Genomic DNA, 21,767 nt, shown 5'->3' with positions numbered 1-21,767 from the left:
GTTGTATGTTTAAATGATGTAATGTATTGATCGTTGTATGTAAATGATGTAATGTATTGATCGTTGTATGTAAATGACTGTATGTAATGTATTGATCGTTGTATGTAAATGATGTAATGTATTGATCGTTGTATGTAAATGATGTAATGTATTGATCGTTGTATGTAAATGATGTAATGTATTGATCGTTGTATGTAAATGATGTAATGTATTGATCGTTGTATGTAAATGATGTAATGTATTGATCGTTGTATGTTTAAATGATGTAATGTATTGATCGTTGTATGTTTAAATGATGTAATGTATTGATCGTTGTATGTAAATGATGTAATGTATTGATCGTTGTATGTAAATGATGTAATGTATTGATCGTTGTATGTTTAAATGATGTAATGTATTGATCGTTGTATGTAAATGATGTAATGTATTGATCGTTGTATGTAAATGATGTAATGTATTGATCGTTGTATGTAAATGATGTAATGTATTGATCGTTGTATGTAAATGATGTAATGTATTGATCGTTGTATGTAAATGATGTAATGTATTGATCGTTGTATGTAAATGATGTAATGTATTGATCGTTGTATGTTTAAATGATGTAATGTATTGATCGTTGTATGTAAATGATGTAATGTATTGATCGTTGTATGTTTAAGTGATGTAATGTATTGATCGTTGTATGTTTAAATGATGTAATGTATTGATCGTTGTATGTTTAAATGATGTAATGTATTGATCGTTGTATGTAAGTGATGTAATGTATTGATCGTTGTATGTAAATGATGTAATGTATTGATCGTTGTATGTTTAAATGATGTAATGTATTGATCGTTGTATGTAAGTGATGTAATGTATTGATCGTTGTATGTAAATGATGTAATGTATTGATCGTTGTATGTAAATTATGTAATGTATTGATCGTTGTATGTAAATGATGTAATGTATTGATCGTTGTATGTTTAAATGATGTAATGTATTGATCGTTGTATGTAAATGATGTAATGTATTGATCGTTGTATGTAAATGATGTAATGTATTGATCGTTGTATGTAAATGATGTAATGTATTGATCGTTGTATGTTTAAGTGATGTAATGTATTGATCGTTGTATGTAAATGATGTAATGTATTGATCGTTGTATGTTTAAGTGATGTAATGTATTGATCGTTGTATGTTTAAATGAGGCTATATGATAGACTACAGTAGGGAGGCTATATGATAGACTACAGTAGGTTGGCTATATGATAGACTACAGTAGGCTATATGATAGACTACAGTAGGTTGGCTATATGATAGACTACAGTAGGTAGGCTATATGATAGTAGGGCTATATGATAGACTACAGTAGGTAGGCTATATGATAGACTACAGTAGGTTGGCTATATGATAGACTACAGTAGGTTGGCTATATGATAGACTACAGTAGGTAGGCTATATGATAGACTACAGTAGGTTGGCTATATGATAGACTACAGTAGGTAGGCTATATGATAGACTACAGTAGGTAGGCTATATGATAGACTACAGTAGGTTGGCTATATGATAGACTACAGTAGGTAGGCTATATGATAGACTACAATAGGCTATATGATAGACTACAGTAGGCTATATGATAGACTACAGTAGGCTATATGATAGACTACAGTAGGTAGGCTATATGATAGACTACAGTAGGGAGGCTATATGATAGACTACAGTAGGCTATATGATAGACTACAGTAGGCTATATGATAGACTACAGTAGGTAGGCTATATGATAGACTATATGATAGACTACAGTAGGAGGCTATATGATAGACTACAGTAGGGAGGCTATATGATAGACTACAGTAGGGAGGCTATATGATAGACTACAGTAGGTAGGCTATATGATAGACTACAGTAGGTAGGCTATATGATAGACTACAGTAGGGAGGCTATATGATAGACTACAGTAGGTTGGCTATATGATAGACTACAGTAGGTTGGCTATATGATAGACTACAGTAGGCTATATGATAGACTACAGTAGGCTATATGATAGACTACAGTAGGCTATATGATAGACTACAGTAGGGTATATGATAGACTACAGTAGGCTATATGATAGACTACAGTAGGCTATATGATAGACTACAGTAGGGAGGCTATATGATAGACTACAGTAGGGAGGCTATATGATAGACTACAGTAGGCTATATGATAGACTACAGTAGGCTATATGATAGACTACAGTAGGTAGGCTATATGATAGACTACAGTAGGTAGGCTATATGATAGACTACAGTAGGTAGGCTATATGATAGACTACAGTAGGGAGGCTATATGATAGACTACAGTAGGTAGGCTATATGATAGACTACAGTAGGTTGGCTATATGATAGACTACAGTAGGCTATAGTTGTGGTGTGATATCTAGTGATAGAAGGAGAACTGCTGATTTTCAGTACATTTACTGTGTGAAGTGACATTGGTAGTGACATTAACTCCGTACAGCTGGGGTATTTAAACCTGACCCTACGAGGCCCGGGACTACTGCTGCTTTGGTCTTCTACCTGATAATTCATTGTATCCACCTGGTGTCCCAGGTCTTAATCAGTTCCTGATTAGGGGGAGGAGAATTTTACACAATGTACAAAAATCTGTGGAACTGGCTTCGAGGTCCAGATTTGAATTTGAGGGCCATAGTTGAATATAGGTCTAATATAGGATGTAATTCTGACAGGATGATGAAAGACACGTATGAGGCGGGACGAACGGTTCTGGCGCTGGACTTCATGGTGTTCACACTGCGTCTCATCCACATCTTCGCCATCCACAAGCAGCTGGGGCCCAAGATCATCATTGTGGAGAGGATGGTAATGTAGAGAACTGTTTAAAAGACAAGCATGTATGACAAATGTACCAGGTTTATGACCCATAAATACAACGTAGCCCCACTAAAACACATTTTGAAAACTTTAATGTATTTGTGTATCAGGGTTGAGGTCAGTTCCATTTCAATTCCAGTCAATTCAGAAAGTAAAACAAAAATGTTTTTTTAAACAAACATTTGTCATTGATTATTATTATTTTTCATTGTAATTGTAATTCCAGTGTACTTCCTGAATTGACTGTAATTGACCCCAACCCTGTTGTGTATAAATGGAATTGTGGTTCTAAGCGTACTTTATAACCTGGTACATTTGTAGTGTCAGAGGAGGATTACAGGTGATGTTTGTGCTCTGTTCTTCCTGACAGATGAAGGATGTGTTCTTCTTCCTGTTCTTCCTGAGTGTGTGGCTCATAGCGTACGGCGTGGCTACTCAGGCCCTTCTCCACCCCAACGACCCGCGCCTAGACTGGGTGTTTCGCAGGGTCCTGTATCGACCCTACCTGCACATCTTTGGCCAGATCCCATTGGAGGAGATTGACGGTGAGATAGAATGTTTTCTGTTTTCCTAGCAATGCCTCTGCTCTGTTATAGTCATGTACATGTAGTTCACATGTAGTTCACATGTAGTTCACATGTAGTTCACATGTTGGTCAGTTTACATGTAGTTCACATGTAGTTCACATGTTGGTCAGTTTACATGTAGTTCACATGTAGTTCACATGTAGTTTACATGTAGTTCACATGTAGTTCACATGTAGTTTACATGTAGTTCACATGTAGTTCACATGTTGGTCAGTTTGGTCAGTTCACATGTAGTTTCACATGTTACATGTAGTTCACATGTTGGTCATGTAGTTCACATGTAGTTTCACATGTAGTTCACATGTAGGTCAGTTCACATGTAGTTTACATGTTGGTCAGTTTACATGTAGTTCACATGTTGAGTGGGTTCACATGTTGGTCAGTTTGTACATGTAGTTCACATGTAGGTCAGTTCACATGTAGTTCACATGTTGGTCAGTTTACATGTAGTTTACATGTAGTTCACATGTAGTTTACATGTTGGTCAGTTCACATGTAGTTCACATGTAGTTTACATGTAGTTTACATGTAGGTCAGTTCACATGTAGTTTACATGTTGGTCAGTTTACATGTAGGTCAGTTTACATGTAGTTTACATGTAGTTTACATGTAGTTTACATGTTGTTCAGTTTACATGTAGTTCACATGTAGTTCAGTTTACATGTAGTTTACATGTAGGTCAGTTCACATGTAGTTCACATGTTCACATGGTTCACATTTACATGTAGTTCACATGTAGGTCAGTTCACATGTTGTTCACATGTTGTTCAGTTTACATGTAGTTTACATGTAGTCAGTTCACATGTAGTTCACATGTAGGTCAGTTCACATGTAGTTCACATGTAGGTCAGTTTACATGTAGTTCACATGTAGGTCAGTTCACATGTAGTTTACATGTTGGTCAGTTTACATGTAGGTCAGTTTACATGTAGTTTACATGTAGTTTACATGTAGTTTACATGTTGTTCAGTTTACATGTAGTTCACATGTAGTTTACATGTAGGTCAGTTCACATGTAGTTCACATGTAGGTCAGTTTACATGTAGTTCACATGTAGGTCAGTTCACATGTTGTTCACATGTTGTTCAGTTTACATGTAGTTTAAATGTAGTCAGTTCACATGTAGTTCACATGTAGGTCAGTTCACATGTAGTTCACATGTAGGTCAGTTTACATGTAGTTCACATGTAGGTCAGTTCACATGTAGTTTACATGTTGGTCAGTTCACATGTAGTTCACATGTTGGTCAGTTCACATGTAGGTCACATGTAGGTCAGTTTACATGTAGTTTACATGTAGGTTAGTTCACATGTAGGTCAGTTCACATGTAGTTCACATGTAGTTCACATGTAGTTCACATGTAGGTCAGTTCACATGTAGTTTACATGTAGGTCAGTTTACATGTAGTTTACATGTTGGTCAGTTCACATGTAGTTCACATGTTGGTCAGTTCACATGTAGTTCACATGTTGGTCAGTTCACATGTAGGTCAGTTCACATGTAGGTCAGTTCACATGTAGTTCACATGTAGTTCACATGTAGGTCAGTTCACATGTAGGTCAGTTCACATGTAGTTCACATGTAGTTCACATGTAGGTCAGTTTACATGTAGTTTACATGTAGTTTACATGTTGTTCAGTTTAAATGTAGGTCAGTTTACATGTAGTTCACATGTAGTTTACATGTAGTTCACATGTTGTTCAGTTTACATGTAGTTCACATGTAGTTTACATGTAGTTCACATGTTGTTCAGTTTACATGTAGTTCACATGTTGTTCAGTTTACATGTAGTTTACATGTAGGTCAGTTTTTCATGTAGTTCACATGTTGTTCAGTTTACATGTAGTTCACATGTAGTTCACATGTTCACATGTAGTGTAGTTCACATGTAGGTCAGTTCACATGTAGTTCACATGTTGTTCAGTTTACATGTAGTTCACATGTAGTTCACGTGTAGTTCACATGTAGGTCAGTTCACATGTAGGTCAGTTCACATGTAGTTCACATGTTGTTCAGTTTACATGTAGGTCAGTTTACATGTAGTTCACATGTAGTTTACATGTAGTTCACATGTTGTTCAGTTTACATGTAGTTCACATGTTGTTCAGTTTACATGTAGTTTACATGTAGGTCAGTTTACATGTAGTTCACATGTAGGTCAGTTCACATGTAGTTCACATGTTGTTCAGTTTACATGTAGGTCAGTTTACATGTAGTTCACATGTAGTTTACATGTAGTTCACATGTTGTTCAGTTTACATGTAGTTCACATGTTGTTCAGTTTACATGTAGTTTACATGTAGGTCAGTTTACATGTAGTTCACATGTTGTTCAGTTTACATGTAGTTTACATGTTGTTCAGTTTACATGTAGTTTACATGTAGGTCAGTTTACATGTAGTTCACATGTTGTTCAGTTTACATGTAGTTCACATGTTGGTCAGTTTACATGTAGTTTACATGTAGGTCAGTTTACATGTAGTTCACATGTTGTTCAGTTTACATGTAGTTCACATGTAGTTTACATGTAGTTCACATGTAGTTCACATGTAGTTTACATGTAGTTCACATGTAGTTCACATGTTGGTCAGTTCACATGTAGTTTACATGTAGTTCACATGTTGGTCAGTTCACATGTAGTTCACATGTTGGTCAGTTTACATGTAGTTCACATGTAGTTCACATGTAGTTTACATGTAGTTCACATGTTGGTCAGCTCACATGTAGTTCACATGTTGGTCAGTTTACATGTAGTTTACATGTAGTTCACATGTAGTTCACATGTTGGTCAGTTCACATGTAGTTCACATGTTGTCAGTTCACATGTAGTTTACATGTTGGTCAGTTCATGTAGTTTACATGTAGTTCACATGTTGGTCATTTTACATGTAGTTCACATGTTGGTCAGTTTACATGTAGTTCACATGTAGGTCAGTTCACATGTAGTTCACATGTTGGTCAGTTTACATGTAGTTTACATGTAGTTCACATGTAGTTTACATGTAGTTTACATGTTGGTCAGTTCACATGTAGTTCACATGTAGTTTACATGTAGGTCAGTTCACATGTAGTTTACATGTTGGTCAGTTCACATGTAGTTTACATGTAGTTTACATGTAGTTTACATGTTGTTCAGTTTATGTATTCACATGTAGTTTACATGTAGTCAGTTTACATGTAGTTTACATGTTGGTCAGTTTACATGTAGTTTACATGTAGTCAGTTTACATGTAGTTTACATGTTGGTCAGTTTACATGTAGTTCACATGTAGGTCAGTTCACATGTAGTTTACATGTTCAGTTCACATGTAGTTCACATGTAGGTCAGTTTACATGTAGTTCACATGTAGGTTCAGTTTACATGTAGTTCACATGTTGTTCAGTTTACATGTAGTTCACATGTTGTTCAGTTTACATGTAGTTCACATGTTGTTCAGTTCACATGTAGTTTACATGTTGGTCAGTTTACATGTAGTTCACATGTAGGTCAGTTCACATGTAGTTTACATGTTGGTCAGTTCACATGTAGTAGGTGTTTCACATGTAGGTCACATGTTGTTCATGTTTTACATGTAGTTTACATGTAGTTCACATGTAGTTCACATGTAGTTCACATGTTTCACATGTAGTTCACATGTAGGTCAGTTCACATGTTTCACATGTAGGTCAGTTCACATGTAGGTCAGTTCACATGTAGTTTACATGTAGTTTACATGTCAGTTTACATGTAGGTCAGTTTACATGTAGTTCACATGTAGTTTACACATGTGTAGTAGTTTACATGTTGTTCAGTTTACATGTAGTTCACATGTAGTTTACATGTAGTTCAGTTGTTCAGTTTACATGTAGTTCACATGTTGGTCAGTTTACATGTAGTTCACATGTTGTTCAGTTTACATGTAGTTCACATGTTGTTCAGTTTACATGTAGTTTGTACATGTAGTTCACATGTAGTTCACATGTAGGTCAGTTTTACATGTAGTTCACATGTTGTTCAGTTTACATGTAGTTCACATGTAGTTCAGTTAGTTCACATGTAGGTCAGTTCACATGTCAGTTCACATGTAGTTCAGTTTACATGTAGGTCAGTTTACATGTAGTTCACATGTAGTTTACATGTAGTTCACATGTTGTTCAGTTTACATGTAGTTCACATGTTGTTCAGTTTACATGTAGTTTACATGTAGGTCAGTTTACATGTAGTTCACATGTAGGTCAGTTCACATGTAGTTCACATGTTGTTCAGTTTACATGTAGTTTACATGTAGTTCACATGTAGTTTACATGTAGTTCACATGTTGTTTCAGTTTTACATGTAGTTTACATGTTGTTCAGTTTACATGTAGTTTACATGTAGTTTTACATGTAGTTCACATGTTGTCAGTTTACATGTAGTTCACATGTTGTTCAGTTTACATGTAGTTTACATGTAGTCAGTTTACATGTAGTTCACATGTTGTTCAGTTTAGTTCATGTAGTTCACATGTAGTTCAGTTTACATGTAGTTCACATGTAGGTCAGTTTACATGTAGTTCACATGTTGTTCAGTTTACATGTAGTTCACATGTTGTTCAGTACATGTAGTTCACATGTAGTTCACATGTTTACATGTAGTTCACATGTAGGTCAGTTCACATGTAGTTTACATGTTGTTCAGTTTACATGTAGTTCACATGTTGTTCAGTTTACATGTAGTTCACATGTAGTTTACATGTAGGTTTCACATGTAGGTCAGTGTAGTTCACATGTTGTTCAGTTTACATGTAGTTTTACACATGTTGTTTTACATGTAGTTCACATGTTGTTCAGTTTACATGTAGTTCACATGTAGTTTTACATGTAGTTCACATGTAGTTCACATGTAGTTCACATGTTGTTCAGTTTACATGTAGTTTACATGTAGGTCAGTTTACATGTAGTTCACATGTTGTTCAGTTTACATGTAGTTCATGTAGTTGTTAGTTTACAGTTTACATGTAGTTCACATGTTGTTCAGTTTACATGTAGTTCACATGTTGTTCAGTTTACATGTAGTTCACATGTAGTTTACATGTAGTTCACATGTTGTTCAGTTTACATGTAGTTCACATGTTGTTCAGTTTACATGTAGGTCAGTTTACATGTAGTTCACATGTAGTTTACATGTAGTTCACATGTTGTTCAGTTTACATGTAGTTCACATGTTGTTCAGTTTACATGTAGTTTACATGTTGTTCAGTTTACATGTAGTTTACATGTAGTTTTACATGTAGTTCACATGTTGTTCAGTTTTTACATGTAGTTTACATGTAGTTCAGTTTATGTAGTTTACATGTAGTTCACATGTAGTTCAGTTTACATGTAGTTCACATGTAGTCAGTTTACATGTAGTTCACATGTTGTTCAGTTTACATGTAGTTCACATGTAGGTCAGTTCACATGTAGTTCACATGTTGTTCAGTTTACATGTAGTTTACATGTAGTTCAGTTTACATGTAGTTTCACATGTAGTTCAGTTTACATGTAGTTCACATGTTGTTCAGTTTACATGTAGTTCACATGTAGTTCAGTTTACATGTTTAGTTTACATGTAGTCAGTTTACATGTAGTTCACATGTTGTTCAGTTTACATGTAGTTCACATGTTGTTCAGTTTACATGTAGTTTTACAGTTTACATGTAGTTTACATGTTGTTCAGTTTACATGTAGTTTACATGTAGTTCACACATGTAGTTTTACATGTTGTTCAGTTTACATGTAGTTCACATGTTGTTCAGTTTACATGTAGTTCACATGTTGTTCAGTTTACATGTAGTTCACATGTTGGTCAGTTTACATGTAGTTCACATGTTGTTCAGTTTACATGTAGTTCACATGTAGTTCAGTTCACATGTAGTTTCACATGTAGGTCAGTTCACATGTAGTTCACATGTCAGTTTACATGTAGTTCACATGTAGTTCACATGTAGTTGTATGTAGTTCACATGTTGTTCAGTTTACATGTAGTTTACATGTTGTTCAGTTTACATGTAGTCAGTTTACATGTAGTTCAGTTTTACATGTAGTTCACATGTTGGTCAGTTTACATGTAGTTCATGTAGTTCACATGTAGTTTTACACATGTTTTACATGTAGTTCACATGTAGTTCACATGTTTACAGTTTCACATGTAGGTCAGTTCACATGTAGTTCAGTTCATGTAGTTCAGTTCACATGTAGTAGTTCACATGGTTGTTCAGTTCACATGTAGTTCAGTTTCACATGTAGTTCAGTTTACATGTAGGTCAGTTCACATGTAGGTCAGTTTACATGTAGTTCACATGTTGTTCAGTTTACATGTAGTTCATGTTGTTCAGTTTACATGTAGTTCACATGTAGTTCAGTTTACATGTTTCACATGTTGTTCAGTTTACATGTAGTTCACATGTTGTTCAGTTTACATGTAGTTCACATGTAGTTTACAGTTCACATGTTGTTCAGTTTACATGTAGTTTACATGTTGTTCAGTTTACATGTAGTTTACATGTAGGTCAGTTTACATGTAGTTCACATGTTGTTCAGTTTACATGTAGTTCACATGTTGTAGTTCACATGTTGTTCAGTTTACATGTAGTTCACATGTTGTTCAGTTTACATGTAGTTCACATGTTGTTCAGTTTACATGTAGTTCACATGTTGTTCACATTACATGTAGTTCACATGTTGGTTCAGTTTACATGTAGTTCACATGTTGTTCATGTTTCACATGTTCAGTTTACATGTAGTTCAGTTTACATGTTGTTTACATGTAGTTCACATGTTGTTCAGTTTACATGTAGTTTCACATGTAGTTTACATGTAGTTCACATGTTGGTCAGTTTACATGTAGTTCACATGTAGGTCAGTTCACATGTAGTTCACATGTTGTTCACATGTTTACATGTAGTTCACATGTTTCACATGTAGTTCACATGTAGGTCAGTTTACATGTAGTTTCACATGTAGTTCACATGTCAGTTTACATGTAGGTCAGTTTACATGTAGTTCATGTAGTTTACATGTAGTTCACATGTTCAGTTTACATGTAGTTCACATGTTTTACATGTAGTTCACATGTTGTTCAGTTTACATGTAGTTCAGTTTACATGTAGTTCACATGTAGTTCAGTTTACATGTAGTTTACATGTTGTTCAGTTTACATGTAGTTCACATGTTGTTCACATGTAGTTCACATGTAGGTCAGTTTGTACAGTTCAGTTTACATGTAGTTCACATGTTGTTCAGTTTACATGTAGTTACATGTAGTTTACATGTTGTTCAGTTTACATGTAGTTCACATGTTGTTCAGTTTACATGTAGTTCACATGTTGTTCAGTTTACATGTAGTTCAGTTTACATGTAGTTCACATGTTTCACATGTAGTTCAGTTTACATGTAGGTCAGTTCACATGTTCAGTTTACATGTAGTTCACATGTAGTTCACATGTCAGTTTACATGTAGTTTTGTAGTTCATGTAGTTCACATGTAGTTTACATGTTGGTCAGTTTCACATGTAGTTCACATGTTGTTCAGTTCACATGTAGGTCAGTTTACATGTAGGTCAGTTTACATGTAGTTTACATGTAGTTTACAGTTCACATGTCAGTTCACATGTAGTTCACATGTAGGTCAGTTCACATGTTCAGTTTACATGTAGTTCACATGTAGTTCACATGTAGGTCAGTTTACATGTAGTTTACATGTAGGTCAGTTTACATGTAGTTCACATGTTGTTCAGTTTACATGTAGTTCACATGTTGTTCAGTTTACATGTAGTCAGTTCACATGTAGTTCAGTTTTACATGTAGTTCACATGTTGGTCAGTTTACATGTAGTTCACATGTAGTTTACATGTAGTTTCACATGTTCACATGTTCAGTTTACATGTAGTTCACATGTTGTTTACAGTTTTACATGTAGTTCAGTTTACATGTAGTTCACATGTTCAGTTTACATGTAGTTCACATGTTGTTTACAGTTTACATGTAGTTCACATGTTGTTCAGTTTACATGTAGTTCACATGTAGTTCAGTTTACATGTAGTTTCACATGTAGTTCACATGTTTTACATGTAGGTCAGTTTCACATGTTTTACATGTAGTTCAGTTTGTTCAGTTTACATGTAGTTCACATGTTGTTTACATGTTTCACATGTAGGTCAGTTTACATGTAGTTCACATGTTGTGTTTACATGTAGTTTACATGTAGGTCAGTTTACATGTAGTTCACATGTTGTTCAGTTTACATGTAGTTTACATGTTGTTCAGTTTACATGTAGTTTACATGTAGGTCAGTTTACATGTAGTTTACATGTAGTTCACATGTTTTACATGTAGTTCACATGTTGTTCAGTTTACATGTAGTTCACATGTTGTTCAGTTTACATGTAGTTTACATGTAGTTCAGTTTACATGTAGTTCACATTCACATGTTGTTCAGTTTACATGTAGTTCACATGTAGTTCAGTTTACATGTAGTTCACATGTTGTTCAGTTTACATGTAGTTCACATGTAGTTCAGTTTCACATGTAGTTCACATGTAGTTCAGTTTACATGTAGTTCACATGTTGTTCAGTTTACATGTAGTTTACATGTTGTTCAGTTTACATGTAGTTTACATGTAGTTCAGTTTACATGTAGTTCACATGTAGTTCAGTTTACATGTAGTTCAGTTTACATGTAGTTCACATGTTTTCACATGTAGTTCACATGTTGTTCAGTTTACATGTAGTTCAGTTCACATGTAGTTCACATGTTGTTCAGTTTACATGTAGTTCACATGTTGTCAGTTTACATGTAGTTTACATGTAGTTTACATGTAGTTGTTCAGTTTACATGTAGTTCAGTTTACATGTAGTTTACATGTAGTTCACATGTTGTTCAGTTTACATGTAGTTCACATGTTGTTCAGTTTACATGTAGTTTACATGTAGTTTTACATGTAGTTCACATGTTGTTCAGTTTACATGTAGTTCACATGTTGTTCAGTTTACATGTAGGTCAGTTTACATGTAGTTCACATGTCATGTTCACATGTAGTTCAGTTTACATGTAGTTCACATGTAGTTTTCACATGTAGTTCACACATGTTGTTCACATGTAGTTTACATGTAGTTTACATGTAGTTCAGTTTACATGTAGTTCACATGTTGTTCAGTTTCAGTTCACATGTAGTTCACATGTTGTTCAGTTTACATGTAGTTCACATGTTGTTCAGTTTCACATGTAGTTCACATGTAGGTCAGTTCACATGTAGTTCACATGTTGTTCAGTTTACATGTAGTCAGTTTACATGTAGTTCACATGTAGTTTACATGTAGTTCACATGTTGTTCAGTTTACATGTAGTTCACATGTTTTACATGTAGTTCACATGTTGTTCAGTTTACATGTAGTTCACATGTTGTTCAGTTTACATGTAGTTTACATGTAGGTCAGTTTACATGTAGTTCACATGTTGTTCAGTTTACATGTAGTTCACATGTTGTTCAGTTTACATGTAGTTTTACATGTAGTTCACATGTTGTTTACATGTAGTTCACATGTTGTTCAGTTTACATGTAGTTCACATGTTGTTCAGTTTACATGTAGTTCACATGTTGTTCAGTTTACATGTAGTTTACATGTTGTTCAGTTTACATGTAGTTCACATGTTGTTCAGTTTACATGTAGTTCACATGTAGTTTACATGTAGTTCAGTTTCACATGTAGTTTCACATGTAGTTCACAGTTTCACATGTAGGTCAGTTCACATGTAGTTCACATGTAGGTTCAGTTTACATGTAGTTTACATGTAGTTTACATGTAGTTTACATGTAGTTTACATGTTGGTCAGTTCACATGTAGTTCACATGTTGGTCAGTTCACATGTAGGTCAGTTCACAGTTCACATGTAGGTCAGTTTACATGTAGTTTACATGTAGGTCAGTTTACATGTAGGTCAGTTCACATGTAGTTCACATGTAGGTCAGTTCACATGTAGGTCAGTTCACATGTAGTTCACATGTAGTTCACATGTAGTTCACATGTAGGTCAGTTCACATGTAGTTCAGTTTACATGTAGTTTACATGTAGTTTCACATGTTGGTCAGTTCACATGTAGTTCACATGTAGGTCAGTTCACATGTAGGTCAGTTCACATGTAGTTCACATGTAGTTCACATGTAGTTCACATGTAGGTCAGTTTACATGTAGTTTACATGTAGGTCAGTTCACATGTAGGTCAGTTCACATGTTTCACATGTAGTTCACATGTCAGTTTACATGTAGTTTACATGTTGTTCAGTTTACATGTAGTTTACATGTAGGTCAGTTTACATGTAGTTCACATGTTGTTCAGTTTACATGTAGTTCACATGTTGTTCAGTTTACATGTAGTTCACATGTTGTTCAGTTTACATGTAGGTCAGTTCACATGTAGGTCAGTTTACATGTAGTTTACATGTAGTCACATGTTCACATGTTCAGTTTACATGTAGTTCACATGTAGTTTACATGTAGTTCACATGTAGTTCACATGTCAGTTCACATGTAGGTCAGTTCACATGTAGTTCACATGTTGGTCAGTTCACATGTAGGTCAGTTCACATGTAGGTCAGTTTACATGTAGTTTACATGTAGGTCACATGTTGTTCAGTTTACATGTAGTTCACATGTAGTTTTACATGTAGTTCACATGTAGGTCAGTTCACATGTAGTTCACATGTTGGTCAGTTTACATGTAGTTCAGTTCACATGTAGGTCAGTTTACATGTAGTCAGTTTACATGTAGTTCACATGTTGTTCAGTTTACATGTAGTTCACATGTTTTACATGTAGTTCACATGTAGGTCAGTTTACATGTAGTTCACATGTAGGTCAGTTTACATGTTGTTCAGTTTACATGTAGTTTACATGTAGGTCAGTTTACATGTAGTTTTACATGTAGTTCAGTTTTTACATGTAGTTCACATGTTGGTCAGTTCACATGTAGGTCAGTTCACATGTAGGTCAGTTTACATGTAGGTCAGTTCAGTTTACATGTAGTTCACATGTAGTTTACATGTAGTTCACATGTTGTTCAGTTTACATGTAGTTCACATGTTGTTCAGTTGTACATGTAGTTCAGTTTACATGTAGTTCACATGTAGTCAGTTTACATGTAGTTCACATGTTGTTCAGTTTACATGTAGTTCACATGTTTTACATGTTGTTCAGTTTACATGTAGTTACATGTAGTTTACATGTAGTTCACATGTTGTTCAGTTCACATGTAGTTCACATGTTGTTCAGTTTACATGTAGTTCACATGTAGTTCACATGTAGTTCACATGTTCACATGGTCAGTTCACATGTAGTTCACATGTAGTTCACATGTTGTTCAGTTTACATGTAGTTTACATGTAGTTCAGTTTACATGTAGTTCACATGTTGTTCAGTTTACATGTAGTTTACATGTTGTTCAGTTTACATCTAGTTTACATGTAGGTCAGTTTACATGTAGTTCACATGTTGTTCAGTTTACATGTAGTTCACATGTTGTTCAGTTTACATGTAGTTCACATGTAGTTTACATGTAGTTCACATGTTGTTCAGTTTACATGTAGTTCACATGTAGTTTACATGTAGTTCACATGTTGTTCAGTTTACATGTAGTTCACATGTAGGTCAGTTCACATGTAGTTCACATGTTGTTCAGTTTACATGTAGTTCACATGTAGTTCACATGTAGTTCACATGTAGTTCACATGTAGGTCAGTTCACATGTAGGTCAGTTCACATGTAGTTCACATGTTGTTCAGTTTACATGTAGGTCAGTTTACATGTAGTTCACATGTAGTTTACATGTAGTTCACATGTTGTTCAGTTTACATGTAGTTCACATGTAGTTTACATGTAGTTCACATGTTGTTCAGTTTACATGTAGTTCACATGTTGTTCAGTTTACATGTAGTTTACATGTAGGTCAGTTTACATGTAGTTCACATGTTGTTCAGTTTACATGTAGTTTACATGTTGTTCAGTTTACATGTAGTTTACATGTAGGTCAGTTTACATGTAGTTCACATGTTGTTCAGTTTACATGTAGTTCACATGTTGTTCAGTTTACATGTAGTTCACATGTTGTTCAGTTTACATGTAGTTTACATGTTGGTCAGTTCACATGTAGTTCACATGTTGGTCAGTTCACATGTAGGTCAGTTCACATGTAGGTCAGTTTACATGTAGTTTACATGTAGGTCACATGTTGTTCAGTTTACATGTAGTTCACATGTAGTTTACATGTAGTTCACATGTAGGTCAGTTCACATGTAGTTCACATGTAGGTCAGTTTACATGTAGTTTACATGTAGGTCAGTTTACATGTAGTTTACATGTTGGTCAGTTCACATGTAGTTCACATGTTGGTCAGTTCACATGTAGGTCAGTTCACATGTAGGTCAGTTTACATGTAGTTTACATGTAGGTCAGTTCACATGTAGGTCAGTTCACATGTAGTTCACATGTAGTTCACATGTAGGTCAGTTTACATGTAGTTTACATGTTGTTCAGTTTACATGTAGTTCACATGTAGTTCACATGTAGTTCACATGTAGGTCAGTTCACATGTAGGTCAGTTCACATGTAGTTCACATGTAGTTCACATGTAGGTCAGTTTACATGTAGTTTACATGTTGTTCAGTTTACATGTAGTTTACATGTTGTTCAGTTTACATGTAGTTCACATGTTGTTCAGTTTACATGTAGTTCACATGTTGTTCAGTTTACATGTAGTTCACATGTTGTTCAGTTTACATGTAGGTCAGTTTACATGTAGTTCACATGTAGTTTACATGTAGTTCACATGTTGTTCAGTTTACATGTAGTTCACATGTTGTTCAGTTTACATGTAGTTTACATGTAGGTCAGTTTACATGTAGTTCACATGTTGTTCAGTTTACATGTAGTTTACATGTAGTTCACATGTAGTTCACATGTAGGTCAGTTCACATGTAGTTCACATGTTGTTCAGTTTACATGTAGTTCACATGTAGTTCACATGTAGTTCACATGTAGGTCAGTTCACATGTAGGTCAGGTCACATGTAGTTCACATGTTGTTCAGTTTACATGTAGTTTACATGTAGGTCAGTTTACATGTAGTTCACATGTTGTTCAGTTTACATGTAGTTTACATGTTGTTCAGTTTACATGTAGTTTACATGTAGGTCAGTTTACATGTAGTTCACATGTTGTTCAGTTTACATGTAGTTCACATGTTGTTCAGTTTACATGTAGTTCACATGTAGTTTACATGTAGTTCACATGTTGTTCAGTTTACATGTAGTTCACATGTAGTTTACATGTAGTTCACATGTTGTTCAGTTTACATGTAGTTTACATGTAGGTCAGTTTACATGTAGTTCACATGTTGTTCAGTTTACATGTAGTTTACATGTTGTTCAGTTTACATGTAGTTTACATGTAGGTCAGTTTACATGTAGTTTACATGTAGGTCAGTTTACATGTAGTCACATGTTGTTCAGTTTACATGTAGTTCACATGTTGTTCAGTTTACATGTAGTTCACATGTTGTTCAGTTTACATGTATTTTTCATGTTGTTCAGTTTACATGTAGTTCACATGTTGTTCAGTTTACATGTAGTTTACATGTTGTTCAGTTTACATGTAGTTCACATGTAGTTCACATGTAGGTCAGTTCACATGTAGGTCAGTTCACATGTAGTTCACATGTAGGTCAGTTCACATGTAGGTCAGTTTACATGTAGTTTACATGTTGGTCAGTTCACATGTAGTTCACATGTTGGTCAGTTCACATGTTGGTCAGTTCACATGTAGTTCACATGTAGGTCAGTTTACATGTAGTTCAGTTTACATGTAGTTCAGTTTACATGTAGTTCACATGTAGTTCACATGTAGTTCACATGTAGGTCAGTTCACATGTAGGTCAGTTCACATGTAGTTCACATGTAGTTCACATGTAGGTCAGTTTACATGTAGTTTACATGTTCTTCAGTTTACATGTAGTTCACTTCTTGTTCAGTTTACATGTAGTTTACATGTAGGTCAGTTTACATGTAGTTTACATGTAGTTCACATGTTGTTCAGTTTACATGTAGTTCACATGTAGTTTACATGTAGTTCACATGTTGTTCAGTTTACATGTAGTTCACATGTTGTTCAGTTCACATGTAGTTTACATGTAGGTCAGTTTACATGTAGTTTACATGTAGGTCAGTTTACATGTAGTTCACATGTTGGTCAGTTCACATGTAGTTCACATGTAGGTCAGTTTACATGTAGTTCACATGTAGGTCAGTTTACATGTAGTTCACATGTTGTTCAGTTTACATGTAGTTTACATGTAGGTCAGTTTACATGTACATCACAGGAGGTTGGTAGCACCTTAATTAGGGAGGAGGAGCTCGTGGTCATGTCTGGAACGGAGTGGAATGGTATCAAATCCATCAAACACATGGTTTATATGGATCCATATTCTCCATTCCAGCCATTATCATGATCCATCCTCCCCTCAGCAGCCTCCACTGGTGCACATGTAGTTTCCATCTAGTTCCGTTTACATGTAGTTCACATGTAGTCAGTTTACATGTAGTTCACATGTAGTCAGTTTACATGTAGTCAGTTTACATGTAGTTCACATGTAGTCAGTTTACATGTAGTTCACATGTAGTCAGTTTACATGTAGTTCACATGTAGTCAGTTTACATGTAGTTTACACTTAGTTTACATGTAGTCAGTTTACATGTAGTTTACACTTAGTTTACATGTAGTCAGTTTACATGTAGTTTTCATGTTGTTCAGTTTTGTTCAGTGGTACATCTTGTTGTCATTCACTACATATCTTGAATTGTTAGTGAATATAAGAGCATTGGTGTAAACACAGTATTTCAGCATGCTTGACCACACTGCTGGGGCACTGCTCAGCGGGCGACCTCAGTGAGCGACCTCAGCGGGCGACCTGCGAGCGACCTCAGCGGGCGACCTCAGCGGGCGACCTGCGTCTGTGTTACGCAGTGCATTTTCTTGTTCTTAAAGGCAAATATCTGTGAACAACCGATAGTGAAGAACTATCTAATGTATTCTTCCCAGTGGCACGGATGCCCGAGACCAACTGCACCACGGTGATAGAGGAGATCATCATGGGAACTCTGCCACCTTGTCCCAACATCTACGCCAACTGGCTGGTCATCCTACTGCTGGTCATCTTCTTACTGGTTACCAACGTTCTGCTGCTCAACCTCCTCATCGCCATGTTCAGGTCAGACTCAACGCACACGCTACTCTGCAGCTCAGTTGGTAGAACATGGGGCTTGACGACTACAGGATAGTGGGTTAAATTCTCGGGAAACCACCCGTATGTAAAATGAAAACATCTGCTAAATGGCAAATATGTACAAGGTCTGACTTAACACACACACGTGTTACTCAGCCCACAGTCATCACCCAGGAAAGAATAGTTTACTCTGACGAGGGAGACTCCAAAAACATGTCCCAATTCAGGGCCCAATTCAATGATCATGTGCTGCAAGAACAAATCAAATCAAATGTATTTATATAGCCCTTCGTACATCAGCTGATATCTCAAAGTGCTGTACAGAAACCCAGCCTAAAACCCCAAACAGCAAACAATGCAGAGCTTTTAATGGTTGACAGGAAGAGTCTGGCCTGAACTGTGACTGTCTCACACAACCATCTGATAGGATTATTATTAATAATAATAATGATTAAGGTGGTATATTTCACAGACATACACAATTCAACTGTCTCTACCTTTTGTATTACTACAGAAAAAAGATCAATACCTACTCACATGTATCTCATTGATAGGTGAGAATTGTCTGTTAATTGAAAGATTAGAATATTCCGCCCTGAAACATATAATTGTATGGAATTGATTAGAATGTATGAAATCATAATCAATAAATGTGTAGTCCTAGTCAGGATTAGGGTAAAACAATATGCCTTTATGGTATTCTAAACACAGACTGTCTGAGCCTGGTGCCGACCTGACTAGAGATTTGGGAGAGAACGGGGAGTACGTCTCAAGGACAAGGTCACGATCTCTGTCGGCTGGGTAGTGAGACAGACAGTGTGTGCGGAGCACAGTGTGTGTGTATGGCTGTGTGTATGTGTGGGCGTGAGAAGTCAGTATAAAATGAATTGATTTGTATTCTTGACTTCAGAACGTCCCGTGAATAAACCTTTTTGACCATTTAGCTGGGCCTCCGTCTGTTTCATTCGACCAGGATCTTACACATTCTGGTTTACAGACTGAGTGATATAATTACATTGGGTGATGTATCTGGAGAACATCATTCTCCTAACACTCATGCAGTGTTTTCTCCCTGTGATCTTTCCTCCACCTGCGTGCCTACAGCTACACATTCCAGGTGGTGCAGGGCAACACAGACATCTTCTGGAAGTTCCAGAGGTACAACCTGATCGTGGAGTACCACAGCCGGCCCGCCTTGGCCCCGCCCTTCATCATCATCAGCCACTGTTCCCAGCTCCTCCTCAGCCTGGTCAAGAGTCCTGAGCCCAAACTGGAGCAACTAGGTAAGGCCAGAAACATACCTATTTTACATCGCATACATACGGACATGTATAGTTATGTAGGTACATAATTACACACAGGCATTCACACATTCATACACAGTACATGTATAGTTATGTAGGTACATAATTACACACAGGCATTCACACATTCATACACAGTACATGTATAGTTATGTAGGTACATAATTACACACAGGCATTCACACATTCATACACAGTACATGTGTTTGTATATGTTGTCGGTTGCAGCAGCCCTACTGCACATCGTAGTGTGAACATACACAATGCAATTCAGTTTAATATGAAACATAACACACATGGACAGTATAGGTCCTTACACCGTGGTGTTGGTGCTAGTATATAGATACTAACAGAGTGGTGTTGGTGATAGTACATAGATACTAACAGAGTGGTGTTGGTACTAGTACATAGATACTAACAGAGTGGTGTTGGTGATAGTACATAGATACTAACAGAGTGGTGTTGGTACTAGTACATAGATACTAACAGAGTGGTGTTGGTGATAGTACATAGATACTAACAGAGTGGTGTTGGTGATAGTATATAGATACTAACAGAGTGGTGTTGGTGATAGTACATAGATACTAACAGAGTGGTGTTGGTGCTAGTATATAGATACTAACAGAGTGGTGTTGGTGATAGTACATAGATACTAACAGAGTGGTGTTGGTGCTAGGACATAGATACTAACAGAGTGGTGTTGGTGCTAGTATATAGATACTAACAGAGTGGTGTTGGTGCTAGTATATATATACTAACAGAGTGGTGTTAGTGCTAGTACATAGATACTAACAGAGTGGTGTTGGTGCTAGTATATAGATACTAACAGAGTGGTGTTGGTGATAGTACATAGATACTAACAGAGTGGTGTTGGTGCTAGTATATAGATACTAACAGAGTGGTGTTGGTGCTAGTATATAGATACTAATAGAGTGGTGTTGGTGCTAGTATATATATACTAACAGAGTGGTGTTGGTGCTAGTACATAGATACTAACAGAGTGGTGTTGGTGCTAGTACATAGATACTAACACAGTGGTGTTGGTGCTAGTACATAGATACTAACAGAGGGGTTTTGGTGCTAGTATACAGATACTAACAGAGTGGTGTTGGTGCTAGTTTACAGATACTAACAGAGTGGTGTTGGTGCTAGTATATAGATACTAACAGAGTGGTGTTGGTGCTAGTATACAGATACTAACAGAGTGGTGTTGGTGCTAGTATATAGATACTAACAGAGTGGTGTTGGTGCTAGTATATAGATACTAACAGAGTGGTGTTGGTGCTAGTATATAGATATGTACAGAGTGGTGTTGGTGCTAGTATACAGATACTAACAGAGTGGTGTTGGCGCTAGTATATAGATACTAACAGAGTGGTGTTGGTGCTAGTATATAGATACTAACAGAGTGGTGTTGGTGCTAGTATATAGATACTAACAGAGTGGTGTTGGTGCTAGTATATAGATATGTACAGAGTGGTGTTGGTACTAGTACAGTATATAGATACTAACAGAGTGGTGTTGGTGCTAGTACATAGATACTAACAGAGTGGTGTTGGGGCTAGTACATAGATATTAACAGAGTGGTGTTGGTGCTAGTACATAGATACTAAGAGAGTGGTGTTGAGGCTAGTACGTAGATACTAACAGAGTGGTGTTGGTGATAGTGCATAGATACTAACAGAGTGGTGTTGGTCCTAGTACATAGATACTAACAGAGTGGTGTTGGTGCTAGTATACAGATACTAACAGAGT

At 36.1% G+C, this 21,767-nt stretch overlaps 1 protein-coding gene across 2 annotated transcripts in view; it reads left to right on the top strand.

Annotated features, from left to right (window-relative positions):
- The window catches only part of trpm5 (transient receptor potential cation channel, subfamily M, member 5), a 94,526-nt gene that overhangs the window by 65,635 nt on the left and 7,124 nt on the right, over window positions 1-21,767 (top strand). For both annotated transcript variants that reach the window (XM_065012385.1, XM_065012384.1), the window contains exons 19-22: window positions 2,708-2,840; window positions 3,223-3,397; window positions 18,525-18,693; window positions 19,813-19,991. In XM_065012385.1, coding sequence (XP_064868457.1) covers window positions 2,708-2,840; window positions 3,223-3,397; window positions 18,525-18,693; window positions 19,813-19,991 — 656 coding nt within the window. The remainder of the gene's footprint in view (window positions 1-2,707; window positions 2,841-3,222; window positions 3,398-18,524; window positions 18,694-19,812; window positions 19,992-21,767) is intronic.

The sequence above is a fragment of the Oncorhynchus nerka genome, linkage group LG27 (genome assembly GCF_034236695.1).
Source record: "Oncorhynchus nerka isolate Pitt River linkage group LG27, Oner_Uvic_2.0, whole genome shotgun sequence".
NCBI classification, from domain to species: domain Eukaryota; kingdom Metazoa; phylum Chordata; class Actinopteri; order Salmoniformes; family Salmonidae; genus Oncorhynchus; species Oncorhynchus nerka.
Note: the sequence above shows the minus strand (reverse complement) of the source record. Positions and strands in the feature narration are given on the sequence as shown.